The sequence below is a fragment of the Colossoma macropomum genome, unplaced genomic scaffold, assembly GCF_904425465.1.
Source record: "Colossoma macropomum unplaced genomic scaffold, Colossoma_macropomum, whole genome shotgun sequence".
NCBI lineage: Eukaryota > Metazoa > Chordata > Actinopteri > Characiformes > Serrasalmidae > Colossoma > Colossoma macropomum.
Window position 1 is genome coordinate 421,597 of NW_023496045.1, and position 22,077 is coordinate 443,673.

General features: G+C 43.3%; 1 protein-coding gene across 1 annotated transcript in view; it reads right to left on the reverse strand.

The window, feature by feature from the left end:
• Positions 1-2,663: 2,663 nt before the first annotated feature.
• Positions 2,664-22,077, reverse strand: part of LOC118804405 (kelch-like protein 25) — a 32,959-nt gene continuing 13,545 nt past the window's right edge. Inside the window, 3 exon segments of the mRNA XM_036564911.1 lie at positions 2,664-3,741; positions 19,522-20,914; positions 20,916-21,370. Of these exon segments, the coding sequence (XP_036420804.1) occupies positions 19,556-20,914; positions 20,916-21,370 (1,814 nt within the window). The 3' untranslated portion in view covers positions 2,664-3,741; positions 19,522-19,555.

Consider the following 22,077-nt stretch of genomic DNA (forward strand, 5'->3'; position numbering starts at 1 on the left):
AAACAGTGCAGCTATAGAGGAGCTGGTTAGCGTTAGCTTCGCTATCATAGTCATGATCACTAGATTTTAATCCAGCGTCTTGAAAGCTGGGTCGGCCTCTCAGGTACAGTTTTATAATGGTTTAGATCATATTTAGTTACTATACAGTTCATGGTTTCACTGGAAAATCGTTCATCAAAAAATTTTCTTGTGGAGTCCCACAGGGTTCAGTTTTAGGGCCCTTCTCTTTGTACATGTTACCTCTAGGTGATGTCATCTGCTGATGACGCACATCTATACATTTCCATTCCTTCTGATGATCAGGACTCTGTAGACAGACTGACCAGCTGCGTGGCAGATATTTCTCAGTGGATGTCGCAAAATTTCTAAAAATTCTAATTAAAATCACGAAAAAACTGAAATACTGATCGTTGGTACTTAAACTCAGAGAAAGCTGCTTTATAAGAAGCTCAGTTCTTTAGCCTCAAATACCAAACCTACAGTAGGAAACCTTGGTGGGAGCTGCACTGGCTGCCTGTATCATTCAGGATAGACTTTAAAGCTCTGCTAATAGTTTTTAAAGCTCAAAATGACCTTAAAGCTCCACTCACATCACAGAGAGTCTGTTTATGATCTTAGATCTGCAGATACTGACCTTCCACAAACACCTTCAGTAAAACACAGAAAACGTGGAGAGACTCGTTCAGTTATTCTGCTTCTAAACTGTGGAGCTCAGTTCACCTTTCATTACACAGTCGAGCTCAGAGCTCACTTTAGCATTAAAACTCTGTGTCTCTTGGTATTTTTCTTTTTAATTTGATCTGCCGTTTTTTATATGATTTTAAATTAGTACTCAGAATTTCCTGCATTACTTTTAAGTCACTTTGAGCTGCCACTGGCATGAAAAGTGCTATTTAACTTAAAATTTTTATTACTATTGTTATTATTGTGATATTTATGATAGTTATATTGCCTTTAAATTGACTGAGCTTTGGTTCGGCTCAATAAAGTTTGATATTTTTCTTCATTGTTTATCTGTGTGCTATGCTAAAGATGGTTGCTGCTTCGAAATCCGTCTGTCCATGTTGCTATTAAGCATTTCGCTTCGTCCGGTCCCCAACCATGTGCGTCCTCCATGATTATCTTCCTCGGAGGCAGTGATCTGCCCTGTGACGCGCTGCATTGGGAGGAGTTTCGGTTGTACTGGGAGGAGTTTTAGTTTTACTGGGAGGAGTTCTGTTTGCAATGGGAGGAGTTTTAGTTTTACTGGGAGTAGTTCTGGTTGCACTGGGAGGGGTTTAGGTTGCACTGGCAGGAATTTCAGTTGTACTGGGAGGAGTTTTAGTTTTACTGGGCAGAGTTCTGGTTGCACTGGAAGGAGTTTCAGTTGTACTGGGAGGAGTTTTGGTTACACTGGGATGAATTTCAGTTGTACTGGGAGGAGTTTTAGTTTTACTGGGAGAAGTTCTGGTTGCACTGGGAGGAATTTCAGTGTACTTGGAGGGGTTTTAGTTGTACTGGGAGGGGTTTCAGTTCTATTGGAAGGAGTTTTGGTTATTCTAGGAGGAGTTTCAGTTGTACTGGGAAGAGTTCTGGTTGCACTGGAAGGAATTTCAGTTGTACTGGGAGGGGTTTTGGTTATATTGAGAGGAATTTCAGTTGAACTGGGAGGAGTTTCAGTTGTTCAGGAGGGGTTTCGGTTGTCCCAGTAGGGGTGTGGTTGTACTGAGAGGGGTTACGGTTGTACTGGAAGGAGTTTGTTGTATTGGGAGGGGTTTTGTTTGTTGAACATACCTTGGAGAGACGGATGTGTTTATGCTGCTATAATGCGGCCCAAAGGCGTCTCGGTCCACCTCCTGAAGTGGTTTGAGTGATCAGATTTGTATCTGTTTTAAATGCGTCTTGGATGTGTTCACACTTGCATTTTTATGCGTTTTGGCCTCGTCCAGATAAAATCCTGATACGAAGTGACCAGGTGAAAACGGTCTAATGTTGGCACAAATATTTACACATGGCATTATTTTCCTCTAAATAAATCTACTTAGGCTTTAATATGGTGAGTTATTGTAAACCGATGATTCATTTGTGAGGTGCCCCCAAACGTCTGATGTGCAGCGTATATCTTGACGCAGTGAGTGGCTGTTAAAGCAGGCCACGGCGAACAAACCCAACATTAAATCACATTATCAGACGGAGTGCTCTGTTGAGAGGAAATATTTGCACACATCAGCACAAAATGCAGCATCTACATCACACTATTGATCAGATGGCTAATGCTGGCATTAGTCACTTCCATGAGCTCTAATGTGCTTTTCCATTCTTTTTTAAAGTTTCTGTAAAGCCTTCCACTTAATTTTTAAGTTGACGTGTCCCGCGAGGGCTCCTGGCATGAAAGAACGAAGATATGAGAACATTCTTTTAAGTCATTTAGTGGAGAGAGAGAGAGAGAGAGAGAGAGAGAGAGAGAGAGAGAGAGACGGTAACCACTAGCAATGTATAAACTATTCCGAAAGGAAGAAAATCTGAAGGATTTAAGAGTTTACGCTGCAACATGGAGCTAATAATCCGAAGCTTATTTTCTCTACTTCAAAGCACCCTGGGATGTTGAACGCCGGAGGAATGGTTTAAGCTGAGGGAGCGAGCGCTTCCTTAAGCCACGGAGAGCTTATGAAACCAGTCAGCAAGCATCAGAAAGTCATTTATTCAAACCCTTCAACAACAGAGTGCATTAACGACAAACATGGCTAGCAGTATTAGGCACCAGGAATTCAGTTCATGAGGAGGCCTATGGGATCTAATACTTAATCCCAAAAAAATGTGCCCTTCCAAAAGGAAAACTTTAGCAGTGAGTCACTTTCCATTTAAAAAGAAAAAAAAGTTCGTAAGACATTAAAACCAATGGCGGTAAAACATGCCCTGTTCTTCAGACCTGTGGTGAAGGTCATTCTTCAAATATGTTCCAGAAAAGCATTCGGAAATAAAAACGGTCAGTAACAAACACCCTCATCATCCAATATCAAACTCGGCATGTGCAAACGTTCCTTTTTTTTTTTTACACCAACACATACATGAACTGCAAATTCTCATTTCTTCAGTCCTTTAAGAAAGTGTAAATGTCAGGCTGTGGAATTTATACAAGGTTAAATTCTGCTTCACATTTTTTTTTTTGTTTAAATAAGTAATTCAGGTGTTCCTACATCAGCACCCGCTTGAGTAAACCTGCACGTTCTCATTGAGATGTTCTGCATTTCTGTACACAGGCTGGAGTCTGAAGTCCGGTCTGATTTTTCACTGTAGTGTTCACAAGGCCCTTGGAAGTAAGAGAACCCACTGAGGGCACATACTGCGCCGTGGGTGGAGGTGAAGCAAGCGTGGAAACCCTGCCTGGTCTCGTGGCTGAAATTCTTTCGGCGAAGTGTTTTACGACACGAAACTTTCAACACTATTTCAAAACAACACGACAGAAACTGATGCAAGAGGTCAGTGCGTCCGCATTGCCTCCTGTTTGGCAATAGATACGCATGGCATGTGATTAGCTCGTTAGCTCTGTGCTGTCAGGAGATGACCAGTCCAAACGTCAGCGCTCTGGTTCTTCTGCTGCACTCACTCACTCCTAGGTAGTTTTGTTTTTTGTTTGTTTTTGAGAGGCGTCTAACGTTTCCCACTGCAGGATGACCACAGCTTGGCCATGCTAGGTTTGTGCAAGCCCAGAGAAGCTCCTGCTCCTGCCATCCGTCGGCTACGGCCGGAAGAGCATGACACCTGCAACGAGAGACAGAGGGAGCATTTGAATTCAGCTTTGTGTCGACTAATGGTTGCAAATGTGAGAGTGTTCAAATGATCATTACAGAAGAGTAAAAGAAACAGAAAAAAACAGTATCACATCAGCCTGAGTGATATTTTTCCAGATCAATAATTATTACACCGATCAGGCATAACATTCTGACCACCTCCTTGTTTCTATGCTCATTGTCCATTTTATCAGCTCCACTTACTATATAGGTGCACTTTGTAGTTCTACAGTTACAGACTGTAGTCCATCTGTTTCTCTGATACTTTGTTAGCCCCCTTTTACCCTGTTCTTCAGTGGTCAGGACCCCCATGGACCCTCACAGAGCAGGTACTATCTGGGTGGTGGATCATTCTCAGCACTGCAGTAACAATGACGTGGTGGTGGTGGTGTTAGTGTGTGTTGCGCTGGTCTGAGTGGATCAGACACAGCAGTGCTGCTGGTTCTTTCAGCATGCAAACAGTTCTTTCATTGCTCATGGTTCTGTATAAAACTGCTGTCTTTACTAAAGATCCCCTTGAAGAACCATCTTTTTTCTGTGAATTATACTATTTCAACCACTGAAAACACTGATTCCAGAAAGGTACTGTATACAAAACATACAAGCCTAATGTATACTAAACATTTACATTTACAGCATTTGACAGCCACTCTTATCCAGAGTGACTTACAATTTGATCATTTTATGGTGAAGGCAGTGTTAAGAGTCTTGCCCAAGGACTCTTACTGGCATAATGTAGGGTGCTTAGCGTAGAAGGCAGAGGTGTTACCCACTACACTATACCAACCCCAATACAAAAGTGCTAGCTAACTCTCTGAACTCTCCTGCTGGGGTTTGCTGTCATGAGTGAATGGCTAGACTTCTTCTCTTCTTCTTCCATATTGATATAAATAAAAACGATCTCTAACATTATCGTACATTACTGTGAGTAATAAAGGTTCTGTGCTCTTTATACCAAGGAAGACACTTTGATGAACATGAAACGGAGTGAAGATAGATAAACTGAAGGCATTAGCATAGCTGCTTTCTGATCACTGAAGCTTTCCAGGTATTTATCTTACTACACTGCTAGAAATAAATGTGTGCAGGTACATTTTTCGTAAATCAAGGTACAAAGAATGTAAATGTTCTCTCAAAGGTACAACAGTGGTTTTAAGCTCCAATTGTGCACCTTAAATAGTAGGGGTGCGGGAAAAAATCGATTCTTAGATGCATCGCGATGCGGACGTGAACGATTCTGAATCGATTCACAAATGTCAAAAATCGATTTTCTAAATATTTAATTTATAACGTAATGTTGACGGAATGCGAAAAGGCGGAACTTGGAAGTGGGTAAGTGCAGCGCCCGGACAGTCTGTGGGGCACATAACAAAAACACAACTGGATGAGTGAGAAATCCGACCGGCTCCCTCTGCATTAAAGCCAGGTTAGATCAGGAGTCACAACACAAATGATAAGAAGAGCCATTTTGTCCTTTCAACAAAAGTCAAACCACCTTGGGAGCCGCAGCATTTAATGTCCAGTATGTCTCAGTGTGTGATGATGTCCTAGTATAGACTAAACAATATGAACGAGAGCGCAGATTTACTTCGCTCTGCTTTCAGCTTCGCCTACAGCCGCTTTCCTCCCGTCTCCGCCAGAAAACTTTTCCTCAGAAGTTGATCAGTTAAATGTCTCTCAACGTTCGACTGTTTTACGAGGCTGAAGTCGCTTCTTGTTCTCCAGCTTCTTGTTCGAATTTACCCGTTCCACCTTAAATTCTAACTGAGGCGCCGAATTACTTTTTAGTGTTTGACAGTCTCTCTTTGCAGATTTAACGTACCAGGAAACCAACTTATAAATGCGAATAACGCATCGCTGCTATGTGACCTGCAGTTCTCAGTTGTTGCGAAACAGGGCTTTCGCACTATGTTGCACACGAGCCGTAGATACTTTACTGACACAGCGACACCACCACCACCCCCCCCGTCTCTACAACGAGACCAAAACCGAAGTTATAAAATCACTAAAGAAAACGGGTAGAATAGCTGTAACGCGCTGCGTGGACATCCACTGTCACAGAAGATACTGCACATCACTGCAGGCTTTCTGTGGTGACCTGATGATCAGATGGTGCATTTTTGCTGGTTTGGCTTTGGAGCAAAATCTCCTTCTGCTCTCTGTTCTGTCCCTCACCCACCGGCTAAGCCCCCCCTTTTGGCCGACATTCCACACATTGTGCAAAACGATCCAGTGAATGCAGCTCGCTCGTTTTCGGAAGTGGCTGCTTCACCGAAGCCTCCTGAGTTCCGACAGCGGACATGGCTCCAGGTCAGAGGAGAAAGATGACTCCTCAATGACGGCTATTCTCTTTCAAGAGCTACATCTGTCCAAGCAGGAGAGATCTCTGAGATCTGCACTGCATGGAAACATTCATATTGAACTTCTATGTGTCGGAAAAAGGAAAGGCAAAAAAATGTGTAGGGGTAAAACTATCGGCATCGGACAGACGTTTAAATGTAACCAATATTTCAAACTGTTGTATTCTGGAAGAGCAGAGTGTTTAGTTGATGCTAGGCTAAAATATCTGCATTTTATTCAACTGACTGCGTTTGTAACCCTATAGAAATACACCGATCAGGCATAACATTATGACCACCTCCTTGTTTCTACGCTCATTGTCCATTTTATCAGCTCCACTTACTATATAGGTGCACTTTGTAGTTCTACAGTTACAGACAGTAGTCCATCTGTTTCTCTGCATACTTTGTTAGCCCCCTTTTACCCTGTTCTTCAGTGGTCAGGACTCCCCATGGACCCTCACAGAGCAGGTACTATTTGGGTACATACACATATGCTAATGTCTGTGTTTAATCTAGAAAAATGGCCAAACGGCCAAAAAATGTTCATGTGAGTTTAATGCTAACGTACTACTACTTAAACCCCCTTAGCATTATCGCAGACATGCCATTTTTTTGGACAAAGTTTTCGTATTTATGGCCCAAACGGTGTGTTAGCATCAACAGAAAGACATTAAAAATATATCAGATATCAGCATCGGCCCACAATTCTCATACTGGTGCTTCTCTACAAATCTGTAGCAACAACTCTCCCTTATAAAGGAGCAGTAAAGGCAGCAACACCATCTGCTTTAAAAGCTGACAATTTAATGAAACAAGAAAAAAAAATATCAGGAGATGAGAGGAAGAGCAGAGCAAATTAGGCTGCTTTCACATCCTGAATCTGCAGGGGGGATTTGGGAATGCTTTGAAGGAACCGACAGAATCAATTGCGAATGCCTTTGAATCTCTTTTTTGTTGTTGTCCCTGCGGAGAGAGGAAGGGATTTGTAGTCTCTTAGCACTTCAAGTGCACAGCGCTGAGGCTGCCGCCGTTTACTCCGAGGATTTAAAGCTGGTTGCTCGCAGGGAGTCGTGGGGAAACTGAACTGCTCGATGATTCGTCCGGCTCCGTGCCGCTAATCCCTTCCTCATCACCTTGACGTGTTTTAACCACGTTCTGATTTAATGCTAATACCTCCCGTAAGAGAGTGTGAGAGTGTTAAGCTGCGACGCTCACAGTTTTGGAGTAAAGGCAGCGTAAATCATGGCAGTGCTTCTGTTGGAGGACGCAAGATCTGCTTATCTGCAACCGCCGCAGATTTGAGTGATGCCAGTGGATCACAATGATAGCTGATGGCTTTGTGATTTAGCAGGTTGCGCTGCTTTTAAACATGAAGCGCGAGTGTTTGCGAGAGTGCACACAATCTACAGACACAAGTAAGGTATTAGACATTTAATCTCTTTAAAAATACAAAGTGCAGGAAGTCGTCCTGTGAGCACTTCTCTGTAAGAGTGGGTAGAAACTTCGGCGCAAATCCACTTAAAGCCTGCAAAGCCTCGGAGACCAAAACGGAGAGTCGATACTGACAGTCTTCTGGCACAGAATCAAAGGATACAGATATTGGGTAATCATTCCCAATTCTGTCTGCAGCAGCTCCCACCGCATTCTTCTTCTCTTGTTTATGACTCTCGGACAAGAAGGGACTTGCCCTGAAAGTGGAATCCAACTAGGTTCAATCAGCTGGGCTTCATCGCTCTGCAAGGCCGACACATCCATTAAGAGCTTTAACAGCGTGGGAATGCAAGGGGACGATTGGTCAGAAAGATGGTCTGAATTGGTCATGAACCTGAGGTCGATACAAGGCAAACCCTCTAATACTTTAATGGTAATCAATATGTGTCTGAAACAACCTGTTTTTATTGTACTCTCACCACCACAATATATGGAGTATTCGGATTTCTGATTTACAACCAGCCAATAAACTCAAAGATAGGACGTGGCGTAAACGTAATGCATAATATGCACGCCACTTTACCGGAAAATATGAACATACATGATCTAGAAGATGAAGAATATTTAAACCCTTCATTTCGTTGAGGATGTAGTCGGTTTCAGCGTCACTCCAAAGGTTTTTTAATGCATCCCGCAGCCACGCTGCTCGCTTATTTCCGGTACCGCCGTCAGTTTTCGCACACGCGCAGACTGAGAAATCCAAAAGAAATCAGAGTAAGAGTTTACATACAGTAAGAAATCTGATTACTGAGCTAAAATCTAGCCTCTTTATCAGATTTCTAGATCAGAGTATGGTGTTTACATGACCATTTGAAAAATCGGGTAACTGCAGAAATCCGATTATGATTATGACGGATTATTGAGTGCATGTAAACGCACTCATTGTTTTCTAATGTAGGCTACATTGCATTTTACCCTGTACTATAAATGATGTGAGATACATTTTGAGTTTTTGTTCAGAGGAGCAAAATGGAAGAAAAAACATCAAACCAAGCGTTTTAAAACATGTATCAAACAAGAACTAGAGGTGATGGTGGAAGAAACAGCCCACAGGAAAAAATCCTCTTTGGAAAATATGATAACTGTGGGGTGATGGACGAGGATGAGGAGCAGCAGAGCAGCATCCGAGTTTGACAAATTTAGATGCTCACCTCGTCAGCTCTTACAGCCAGAGACGATTGTGTATCTGTCGTAAGGGTAAGAAAACATATAGAAAAATATATTATATATCTATAGAAAACATATTTTTCAACAATACCACTTGTTCCAAGAAAACAGTTAAGATAGTAAGAGAATTCTTAAGAAGTTATTTGAAGAATAAGAATTTCTTGAATTTTCTTAAGAATAAAGTTAAAAAACGTAACACTTTCATGAATCTGGCCCCAAATCTAAATATATTCATGATCAAAACGTATAATCTCATGTATTATACAGCATGAAAAATGTGATGCTTAATGTCTAGATGTATCACAGAGTAATAAAAATAAAGCTTGCTTGGTCTCGAGGTCTACGATCGACTGGTGTGATTACGTGTCAGTTTGAATTTAACCAATCAGGCCAATCAATATGAGGTCATTTGATCTGTCAGCACAGCTATGAGTGATGCGTTTATCATGAAAAGTGATCACGATGACGATATAAATATGATTCATCGTGCAGCCCTGGTTCAGACCAGCAACAAATTAAACCTGAGTGACCCATGTTTTTTGGGCTGGACCATTTTTCAGATGTTCAGTGTTCACAACTGTCAAAATGGGCCAAAATAAAGAAAAAATCTGATTGGTTTGCACCAAATATGGTATGTGAAAGAGCCCTTAGTTCAAGAAGTGCATGTCCAGTTAAGTCCTCCAAACTGCCTGGCACCAACAAAAATACCAGACTTTGTGTTTCTTCCATGCAATCACTGAACGGTCCCAAACTCCCTCCACAGCGGAAGGCGGAACACTTAAAGTGCTCTTATCAGCAGCAGACGCTGCCGTCTAGACTGTGGAGTAGCACACACATGTCATGGCTGAGGATAAGAGACGGGCTGACTGCAACGAGCGGCGCTCATTCCAAGAAAGGGAGGCTGAAGCTCCAAGCCTGGCTGCCAATTTAACCAGGTCACGTCAACCGGGCAAAGCTTGTTCTTGTCTTTAGGCGCCCGTTCCTGCTGTCAGTCGGACACGGGGATGAGCCCCATGGGAAATCCTGGCCTTTGCCACCTGTGCTTGTCTGCTGCGTCTAGTTGGCGGAACTGCGGACCGGGCCAAAACATCGTGTTTGCAGCTACGGTAACAAAGAGATCAGATTACAGCAGCACAATCCGATTTAGGGCCTCGGCAACAGCAAAACAATTAGCTGGTTTAGGCTTTCCAGAAGCGGGAGGGGCGAGCGGCGGCTGGCGATGGCTCAGGGCTGTTCCAACTGGCAAATTACCTGGATTAGCAGAGCACAATGCCGCCCAATAAAACTGCACTGTTGACAGAAAAGACAGTAACCAGGACTCATTGTGGACGCATGACCATTACTGCAGCAACGAGCGCTATTATGAGTCTGTGGTTTCGTTTTTTTTGTTCTTTTTGTCTGGGCTTATGAGGTAAAGTCAGGGGTGAAGGTGTACACAGGAAAAAATATTTGCTGAGATGATGCGGCTTTTTTAATATACAGGTTGTACCAGTACAGAAGGAAACAGGCAATAATACGCTTTGTGCTCTTCTTGGTAAAACGGATGCTCGCTGAGAACAGGAGCACTCAGTAAAAGAAAAAGCTCTCATCACTTTCCCTCTAAAATTACAGAGCCCGGCGCGAGCTGACTCCATTAAATGGGCATAGAAAAGATCCCTGGGAAGGAATGAATGTCTAGTGTACCAGCTAGAGATGGGCTTTTGTTCACAGTCCAAAGAAACAAGGAGTTACGCAGTGGGAGGCACATATATGAAACAATAACATAAGAATATCTGAACCATTCTTCTGAAGCTGTCAGATATTAATACTCTTGCTACTTATTCAGTAATAACTTACACACTGGCTGTGTTTTTAAATGCAAAGACTTTTGCCAAACTGATTGAATTGAATTCATTCCTATTATAGATTCAGATTGAGGTGTTTATTCTCACTCCACTCAACAATCTGATGGAAAATCTCCGTTTATATGCTCACTACAAGTAATCCGATCCAAAATGACATGCATGTGTAGAGAACCGCTTACTGTAGACATTACCATGACGACCAGCATCACGTGAGTCCAGTGAGAGTGAGATGAGCAGCAGTGAGCAGTGCTTGTGTTTTTAATTACTTTAAAATGATGTCAGACTCAGGAAAACGTCCTTCACATGTCCTTATTAAAGAAAGCCGAGAGGAAGACGTCGTGCTCTGAGACACATAAGCTGGACGTCCGTCCCACCGCCGTCTTTTAAAGATCAGAGCATAAACTTCGTCTCCTCTGCAGACCAGTTTCTGCTCCGCCATGTTGAACGGTATAAACTCTCACTATGACACAAAAACATGATCAGAACATACTTAAACTTTCCGATAGGGAATGTAATCAGATACAGGTGTTTACACGGATATTATTCTTCTATTTAACTGATTATTTACAGGATTACCCACCTCGATCAATTGGATAGAAACTTCATTCTGAATGGCCTCAGTCGGACTAACTATTCCGACTGAAGTGTTTACATGGGCGCATTCTATTCTGATTGAGCTATTAGTCGGACTATTAACAAATTATTAGGCTGCATGTAAACGTGGCTACTGTAGATTGAAATGTTGAACACAAACTGGTGTTTTTTTCATAATTTTTCACTATTTTAGTATTTTGGGAATGACCAAAAAATAAACAAAATGCAATTATTTACTTATAGTAATTTCTTATCACAAAATCACTCTGAATACACATTTGATCCATCTTATTTTGTAAACATTAGGCATTTCTGGATATTAATTTTATTGTACATTCCTTTCATAATGCTATACAGCTTTCTCGATTATTATGGAATCATCTACAGCTTATTAATCATTTCTTGCATTTTTGCAGCTTCCAAAAAACAGTCTGAAAGTTACAGAACATTAGCAGCCTGTTAGAATCCCTGGCCCAATCCCATCCCTCGCCCCTACCACTTAGCCCTACGTCTAGGGGTAGGGTGTCCTGATTCTTGTTGAGATAGAGGGGGAGGGTGAAGTTTTGGGGCTACATGACCCTCCAAACTGAGGTTTTTCAGAGACTCCAATCAGAGTGTTATAAGAAAAAAAGAAAAAACGGCAAGATGGCTGAACAAGAGACCAAAGAAACTTTCTCTGTTAAAAATTACGATAACCACTGTATTATCTTAGTTTAATGTCGTTTCAGTGTATTATGGTGCTTTTCTTCATAACCAAAAAATATCACTAGTAGTGCTATTCATTAAAATCAGCTCTGCAACCTTAGCCCTTGATGGATTAGTCAGAGGCACCTAAGAGCTCAGACTACTGTTAAGCTTTCCGCAGCTCCTCCTGAAAAAAAGGAAGGAAACATAACGCAAGCTAGATCTTCATTAGACCTGGAGCGACTCTCTCAGGACAAACCGTAACAGAAAACGTGGGCTCTGTGAAGAAGAGCGGGCTTAAAAGAAATAAGACCATCTTAGAGGAGAGTTTGAAAAGCTGGCAGAATTTGATAACCGGCAGGTAGCCTTCTGCGCTTCCCTTCTCGCCTGCTGCTGCAGTTGTTAAAATATTAATGTGATGAAACAGGATTCCCAGGCCTGGGGCAAGGCACGCATCATTCGCCGAGCTCCGTCTGCCTCCTGCTTTTCACTCCACTTCTTTGTTTCCTCATGAGGAGTGCTGAGATGCACTGCATCGCTGAGGGTCACGGGTATTTTTAGAGCCAAGGCAAACAGCAGGGCTGTCTACAGCATTCACCTTCATGAATCCTGTTACATAAGGAATTGCTGTCGCAGCCCCTCGGGGCGCACCCGCTAAAAGCGCAGGCTAGATAGTGCAGAGGTGCACCCCAACACTCAGGACTCATGTTTGATTTCCACGTGAGTCACAGGCTCAATATGCTCCAGGTAGCACCACCCGAAATAAAGGACGATGCTGACTATGCGATCTTCAGTCCAAGCTTTCTCCACACTGGCTGGTGCTGAGGTTCTAGGCCAGGGGTCGCAATCCAAATGTTAAGAAGAGCCATTCTGTCCTTTCAACACTTGGGAGCCACAACATTTTATGTCCATTTTACCATCTTGGCTGTCAATATGTCTCAGTATGTGCTGATGCACTAGTAAAGGCTAAAAAAATAAAAAATATTAACTAAAAAAATATAAACCAAATGCAGACTTACTTTGCTCTGCATTAAGCTTTAGCTCAGCTAGAGCCGCTTTTCTCGCATCTCCAGCAGGAAACTTTTCCACAAAAGTGAAACAGTTTATTGTAAAATGTCTGTCAACGTTCAACTTTTTATAAGGCTGAAGTCGCTTCTCATTCGCCAGCTTCTCTTTCGAATTTTCCCGATCCACCTTAAATGGTGCCTGACGCACCAGACTGTAACTGCTGCCCCATTTAAGGTGAAACGGGAGAATTCGAAAGAGAAGCTGGCAAATAAGAAAAAGATAATACAGTGGTTATCATAATTTTTAACAGAAAGTTCTCACATTTGTGGGTTTCTTTGGTCTCTTGTTCAGCCATCTTGCCGTTTTTTCTTTTTTTCTTATAACACTCTGATTGGAGTCTCTGAAAAACCTCAGTTTGGAGGGTCATGTAGCCCAAACACTTCACACTACCCCTCTATCTCAACAAGAATCGGGGCACCCTACCCCTAGACGTGAACGTGCAAAACTCTAAGGGGTAAGTGGTAAGTCGAGGGGTGAAATGGGACTGGGCCTATATGTGGCACTACAGGTTCTACTTTGTCCATTTCCATTTATGAAATATAAAAAAACTAAATATTGTGATGCATATTGTGTCATTAGGCCTAAACGTTTTGAAGTACTGTCATATAATATTTTTGCCATCTTGCTCACCTCTACGCCCAACCTTAATGCCAGCGTTGCGACAGCTGACAGCTCATGTAGGTTGCTGCTGTCAAAACTGTCCAGCTTGATGGGTCTCTTCTCAGCTCCTCTCCTAACCGGCTACTCTTGTTGACCACCAACGTGAAGCGCAACTGAATTTGAACAAGCCTACTGACCATCTTACAGACAGAACTTTGAATGACTGCAGCAGGAAACGAGGCAGGCATAATTGATTAGTCATTCCACCAAATAATAGTTGAACAAAGTGGTTATTTGCAGCTCTGCTGCGTGGTAGAGTACTAGGCATCGTTTCATGTACTGCGCAAATGGTTTCTTCAGGCCTTTGCCCTCCCTGGCTGGTGGTACTGCGGAGATTTGGCTTGTCCTAATTATGAAAAAGCATGACAGTGAAGAATCTTCACATCTTATTGCAAACTTTCTTTGTTGTCCGGAGGGAAACAGGGTGGGCAGGTGGCGGTGAGGGGGGACGGAGATGGCCCAGCTGCTGTTTCTGCACTTCCTCTGGGCGTTCCGAGAGCCGCCCGCCGCTGCCAGCATCCGTCAGCAGGCCTGGCACGGCACCCTCCACACACTCCGAATCCGCGCCCCCCTGAGGCTAATTATAAAGTCGAGCTTTTGCTGGGCCACCTGCTTCACTGTGAAACGCAGTGCTGGTGCTGGCTGTGTCACTGGCTGCTAAGGGAAGTGTGAATTATTACTCGTAGAAGTGATCATTTGCTCATGATCAGGAAAAGCTCTCGCAGCGCTGCGTTAAGAGGCCTGGATTTCCCAGCACAGCCAGTCTGACGCCGAGGGGAACGTGCTCAAGCACTCGCTGCCTTCGCTGTATGGTTCTCAATGGAAAGGCCCACTTTACCAAAGCATGGAAAGTACTCGGGCTGCATGATATGGCAAAAATCGTCTGTGTTTACCCTGTGGAACCGAGCATCTCGCCAGGAATCCATTCAGAAAAATCTGCTTACAGTTGCTTAAACTCATTTAAATCAGGCCACACACGTTTACATTGGCCAAAGTGAACCGTCCAGTCACGTGCCAAAGTGTGAGCGCCCTTGGTCAAATTACACCCATCAGGCACAACATTATGACCACCTCCTTGTTTCTACGCTAATTGTCCATTTTATCAGCTCCACTTACTATATAGGTGCACTTTGTAGTTCTACAGTTACAGACTGTAGTCTATCTGTTTCTCTGATACTTTGTTAGCCCCCTTTTACCCTGTTCTTCAGTGGTCAGGACCCCCATGGACCCTTACAGAGCAGGTACTATTTGGGTGGTGGATCATTCTCAGCACTGTAGTGACACTGACGTGGTGGTGGTGTGTTAGTGTGTGTTGTGCTGGTACGAGTGGATCAGACACGGCAGTGCTGCTGGAGTAATTATTATTGTTATCGTTTTATCACCCAGCCCATTTAAGAGCGATAAATATCGCCATATGCCATCTGATACAGAAAGATTATTATTGCCACATGATGCAATGTGCCATGTGGTTAAAAATTAATGAAACCTTGACAAAACAAGGTTAAAGACTGGCCTGCACTGAACAAAAATACCTAAAATTATCAGGTTGCTTAAATCCCACCTGTTCAGTGGGCTCATTTGCATACTGCAGACAAACCGCAAAACTGCAATAGTCAACACTGCAACAACGATTAACAAACGCTATATTGCGCGACTCAACAAAATCCCATTTGTGTCCAAGTGCAGAGCAGTAAACCACTTAAAATCCACTGACCGTGTAATGCAGTCAGAGACTGGACGTTATCTCTGAAACAAAAGACCTGCGATAGTGGAGGAAAATTAGATTAAGCTTGATTAGTCTTTGTCTCATGGGAGCAAAAATCTTTGCAGCTCACAGCAGGAGCGCCGGCCTCTAAAACTGACCTGCCGCCTCATAGAGACGCTGATATTGATGTCGTGCTGAGAGGAGGGCAAGAGGTCAAGCAAATATTATGACACTCTGTGATGTTCCTTTAATGCTTACTAAGCAATGTACCGCACAGTGACATTGAAGAAGGGAAGAGTCGCAAGGCAGGGATCCAACTCGGGAGTCACTCATTTTACTCAGCCCACAGAGTATTAACACTTACTATTTAAAAATAATAATAAAAATATACATATATTACTTTGTGGAATGTGTGTAAATACATGTATTTGTTCATATGACACCTACACATGAATGCACTGCTACACTGAGCCTACAAAATCTGGAAATTCATCATTTATTCATTAGTAAATGACCCACAAAGGACACGTTATGTATTTTAGTGCTCTACAGCCTGTGGAGAATGAATGAACACAGGCCGTCAAAAGTTTGCCTTCTTTCAGCACTGTTTGATTTGCACAACTAGTAAGATAAATACCTGGAAAGCTTCAGTGATCATGAAGCAGCTCTACTGCCTTCAGTTTATTTATCTTCACTCAGTTTCATGTTTATCAAAGTGTCTTCCTTCATACGAAGAGCAGGATTTGCATAAATAATGATTTGACAGTCTTCATATACGCAAAATGGCTGTGTATGTGTTGCAGACATGACCCCTGGTTCCATTAACCACCACTGTAAAGAGTCCCTACGATCAACCATCACACCAGACCACTCTGAATAGCCACACTTACATGCAGCCTGATAATCTGTTAATAATCTGACTAGTAGCTCAATCTGAATAGAATACGTACACGTAAACACCTCAGTTGGAATAGACTAACCCAAATGAGGCCATTCGGAATACAATTTCTATTCAATTGATCGAGGTGGGTAATCCTGTAAATAATCCATTAAATAGAAGAATAATATCCGTGTAAACGCCTGTATCTGATTACATTCCCTATCGGAAAGTTTAAGTCCGTTCTGATCATGTTCGTCGCGTCATAGTGAGAGTTTATACCGCTCAACATGGCGGAGCAGAAACTGGTCTGCAGAGGAGACGAAGTTTATGCTCTGATCTTTAAAAGACGGCGGCGGGACGGACGTCCAGCTTATGTGTCTCAGAACACGACGTCTTCCTCTCGGCCTTCTTTAATAAGGACATGTGAAGGACGTTTTCCTGAGTCTGACATCATTTTAAAGTAATTAAAAACACAAGCGCTGCTCACTGCTGCTCATCTCACTCTGACTGGACTCACGTGACACTGGTTGTCATGGTAACGTCTACACTAAGCGGTTCTCTACGTATGCGCATAATTTTGGATTCGGATTACTTGTAGTGAGCATGTAAACGGAGATTGAGAATAAACACCTTAGTCTGAATCTATAATCAGAATGTATTCAATTGGATCGCCAAAAATCTTTGCATGTAAACACAGACAGTGACTCTGTTCACATCTCATACTCTCAGTTATACAGAAAAAGCAAGACATGCCTCTTGCTTTACAGTCACTACAGTAATGCAGTCTGTAAATGTACTGATTTAGCACTAGTTTGCTGTTCACCTTCAGTTAACAGGCAATTGACTGACAAAAGCTTCTGTAATGCAAAGCAGGAATCAATGTTTAAGTGGATCACCAGCTCACTCAGCAGAACCTGCCGCACTGCTTCGGGGACGACTGTATTGGGATCGACAAGTCTGAACCTCGAACCCACAGCTGTCGCTCACAGCGGTATGCCGAACCCTGTGACGCTCCTGCTTTCTCCCCGTCAGGTATCCAGATGGTTCCGCAGGTTTTTCTCCCCCTCAGTCACCCATAAAACCTTCAATGAGACACGAGCACTCGGCTGCACACTTCAAAGGGAGCTGCTAAGACGAGCTTAGCAGTTTGGCAGTCCGTTATCTTGACAGAAATCGCTGTTTGGTGTGGTAATGTCAAGAGCCAGCTGACTTCAGTGCTCTTGGCTGCGAGATAACGTCTAAAAGAATTTACACCCCAAACATCACGTTGATCCCTGCACATTTAAGAGGGATCTACATAATGTGATGGAATAAACCTCCTGATCCTCAGCAGGGATGTGCTGCTACTGCTGCTTGGCATGACTGCTGTTCTGATGTAATACTAAAATATTCATACTTGGTATCAGCACTATCAGAGCGTGAGCGCAACTTTATTTAAAATGATTTATGGTCTTGGCACAGAACTGACTTCACTTAGCAATATGACCCCGACTGCTGAGATCCACAGCTGGGATAAATTTACTGCGCTTTTTAAGAGCTGGATATGATAACAGGAACTAAAGATGACTTGAATGCAGTGTAACATAAAACAATTCTGCATTGGGATGTAAACTCTTTCAGAGTGGTCTGATGTAAAACTGGAGAACTTTACAACAAAAATATAACCATTTTATTTACTATCCAAAACCAACACTGAACTTCAGAGGCTATTTTGCCTCCAACTACGACTGAACGATTTTGGCAAAATATCTAATTGCGATTTTTCTGACCAGTTTTGCGATTTCGATTTATATTACACTTGTATTCAATGAATTGTTTTCTATAAACTGAGGTATGGGCCTTTTTTTGAAGCTAAGAAGACTCCAACTAGGACTTAAGAATTTTGGCAAAAAATCTAATTGCGATTTTTCTGACCAGTACTGCGATTTCAATTTAAACTGCAATTGTTTTCTATAGATTGTTTTCTATAAACTGAGGTATGGGCCTTTTTTTCTAGCTAAGAAAACTCCAACTAGGACTTAATGATTTTGCCAAAATATCTAATTGCGATTTTTCTGACCAGTACTGCGATTTCAATTTAAACTGCAATTGTTTTCTATAGATTGTTTTCTATAAACTGAGGTATGGGCCTTTTTTTTTTTTTAGCCACAAAAAAATCAGCGTATATTTTTTCAGGCTTGAGGCTCAAACAGTGCACCCATCTGCCTGTGGTTGTGGCGTCACAGTTTGGTTGCTTCTGATCAGTCAAATTCATCTAAAAGCAGTTCACAAGCTCAACGTCATGTTGGTTACATATCCATGTTGACTATAATAAAAATTGCAATTTTTCAAATTGCAATTACGATATAAAAACGATTAATCTTTCAGCCCTGCTTCCAACGCCTCCATGTGCCTCAAAACCTTCTCAAAACTATCATAAAAGTGTCTCAGTCATCAGACAGTGAATTCATAACCATTTCATGTAATAACTTTTTGTGAGGGAGCTTTTAGAGGTGGACGTCTGGTTCCTATCACCATAATTCTGACTTAGTAAGTTTCTCTAGAACAAGGGTTTCACACCAAACCACTCTTTAACATTTAATAACAAAGCGAATGTCCCCTTTAATAATTGACTTAACAGTGGTTTCCATTCCCACTCTTGGAAACTACACAGTGTACAGTTTGGTGTTTTGCCTACTGTAGCACACCTGATTCAACTCATCAGCTAATTATTAAGCCATCCTTGAGCTGAGTTAGTGCAGAACTGTGCAAAAAAAGGTGCAATGCATGGGCTCCCCATGGACTGCAACTGAGAAGCAACAGTTACTACCTACCTGATAAAATTGCTAGTACTGTTGCTTCACTATACGGCAATATATTTACAAAAAAGGGGACAATTTCCGCTTCTAAATAGCTATCTCGGGACCAGGGTGCCCAAATCTAACAGTTAAGGCCACTGCCTTGGGCCCAGTTTCCTAAAAACCTTGTAGTATTAGCCGGTAGAGAGATGCTCGCTCTACCATTTAACAATGATCTTTGTGATAACGTGGTTTTGGGAAATCCAGCTTTCTGCAGTTGGGTTTCTTTATTTGATTCCATTGGTCAGCTTACCGTCATGAGGTATTTCAGAATAAAAAACAATGAACCAGCAAGTGCTGTAGGCTTCTCTGGCCTTCCAGCACAGAATTTACACACTAGTTTGAAGGACTATTGCTAGTCCTGGACTACACAGCTTTCTATATGGAGGTTTTCTTCAAAGGAAAACGTAGTCCAGGACTAGCTTAATCACCGTCTGGGAAACCAACCCTAAATCAAGGGCATCAAGAAGAAATCTTACCCAGTTCAAGTCCATCCTCTTCGTTCTGATGCTACTAGGCAGGGAGATGTTTCCAGGTGCTAACGAACGCAGTGGGAATCAGTGAATAAGGCACTGTAGTGATACTGTTCCAGCTGTCCGAGGTCGGATCGTAGCAGTCCAGCGTTTTGCACCGCTGTGTCCCAAAGTAGCCACCAACCACATAGAGTTTGTTACCAGAGGCCACAGCGTGGCAGCTCATTCGTTTAGAGGTCATGTCGCCTACCCGCGTCCATAGATTTGTCTCACAGTCGAAGCGGTAAGCGGAAGCGGCGGTGAACTCCGTGTCACCACCCATGATGAAAATCTGGCTGCCCAAGACTGCTGCGGCGGTGTATCGCCAGGGCTGAGGGCACTCTGCCGCTATGGTCCAGCGGTTCTCTACAGGGTCATAGCACTGGACTTTGGAAGCCTTGTCCCTGTGGATGGTAGTCCCACCAAAAACAAAGAGCTTTAGCTTAGCACTGACAACCGCCGCATTGCTGACACCATCTCGGAGCGGTGCCATCATGGTCCATTTGTTGGTTAGTGGGTCATACCGTTCCACTTGCTTTAGAGACACTGAAGGAGAAGCAGGGAAAACACCAGCTATTGCAGTGTGACCTCCTACAACGTAGAGGCAGTTTTCCAACTCGGCCGAACCATGACCGAACCGCGCAATTAACATGGGGGCACCTTTGGACCACTCCTCGTGGACCGTATCATATATCCATACGTCTTTTGAGACTCCGTTTTCCGAGCCTCTCCCTCCAGTCACGTAAACCTTGCAGCCAATGGCACACGCGCTGAACTCCTTCCTAGGACTGGGCAAGTCCGACTTGGGAATGATTTCCTTCGCTTTATGATCCACTTGGTAGATCTTATCACACATGAAGGTCTGGCCCCCAAGAATGAGCAAAGTGTGGCCAGCCTTGCGTGGCCTGGCACAAGGACTGGTGACGACTCCATCGTTCTGGAGAATCTTCTTCTTGCACTGAATGGCCTCTTCCACTATCTGCCTGCTTCGCTTGTCTGACATGACCAGTTCCTCGCAAGCCACGGCCTCGATGAGGCACTCGGATGGTAACAGCGCAAGACGGATACCCCGGAGCAGCTCGGGAAGGTAGTCCCTGCGACTGTCTAAGTCATACTTTACCCAGCGCATGACTGCATTGAACACAATCTGCTCGTCCTCTATCTCCAGCTCGTCGCTGAGGATAAGGTCCAGCAGCTTGTCTTTAGACAAGCCATAGAAGTCCTCCGTGTCCCTCACAGCTTCAAAGTGGACCAGACACATCCTCCACGAGAGTTCATAGAGGCGCTTGCACTGGTGGGCGTCGGAGAGCAGCATCATTCCCAAACAGTTGGACGAATGCAGGTTCTTTTCGAGGAACTCTCGCCGCCGCATCACGGATGTCGTGGAACTGTAGCATATCTCCGGCTTCGAGAAGCGACTCTGCGTTCTCCTCGTTAATGATAACCCGTGAGGAGTATGCAAAGTCCAACAGTAGCTCCAGAACCTCTGGGTGCACACTGTCCCGGAAGTTAACGTCACTGTCCAGACTCTCACGGAGGCCTCCACTGAACATTGCCTCGAAGTAGCGGCTGCACGCTGCCAACACTGCCCTGTGGCAGGGGAAGGAGCGGTCTCCGGCCCATAACGTCACGTCCGTGAACATGCACTGTTTGCGAAGGGTGTTGAGGTGCGTGAGGACGCTGTCTGGATGCGAGGGCTTGTGGAAGAGGGAGATGTTCATGGAGCCCGTGCTCGTCCTTGACTTGCGGTTTTCATGGACGCTGACTGACATTTTTTCTGGCACCTCCAAGGACTCAGCTGTGCCAATATGTTGAACTGGAGAAAAGGATAAAAGGTACAGGTTAGTTGATTATATAGGGATTCTTATTGAGTTATAATTATGCACAGCTTGGTTGTATGTAGTAACGTAGAGAAAAGTGACAGAAAAAACAAACAAAACAACCCACAACAAAACAATAACAACTCAAACTACTGTTTCTCGTTAATTCATGTTATTAACTGAACAGAATAAAAGCTTGTGGTGGGCAATATGACAATAGTTTATCGTCTCATGATAAATGACAATGCCATAAGAGGGGTTTTCTGAGCATGTTTAATTAAAAACATCAAAATAGGAGAATAATCAGTCCAATTTAACTGGATTTTAGGAATGAAAGGATACAGGAATTGTAGGCGACATCACATTTACAAAGTGACTAAACCCACCGAGATTTGCAATGTGGGGGGGGGGTAGTCATGGGCTGGAGGTTAGGGAACCAGCCCTGTGACCGGAAGGTTGCCGGTTTGATCCTCTAAGCCGACGGTATGTGACTGAAGTGCCCCTGAGCAAGACACCTAACCCCCAACTGCTCCCTGGGAGCTGTGGATAGGGCTGTCCACCGCCCTGGCAAGTGTGCTCACTGTACACACAGTATTTGAAACTTTACACAAAAGTTACTGTATTTGTAGTTTTGATAGCATTTTATTAAATCCAATTAATTTTAAAACCTCAGACAAAAATAAAGACATGACATTGATACACC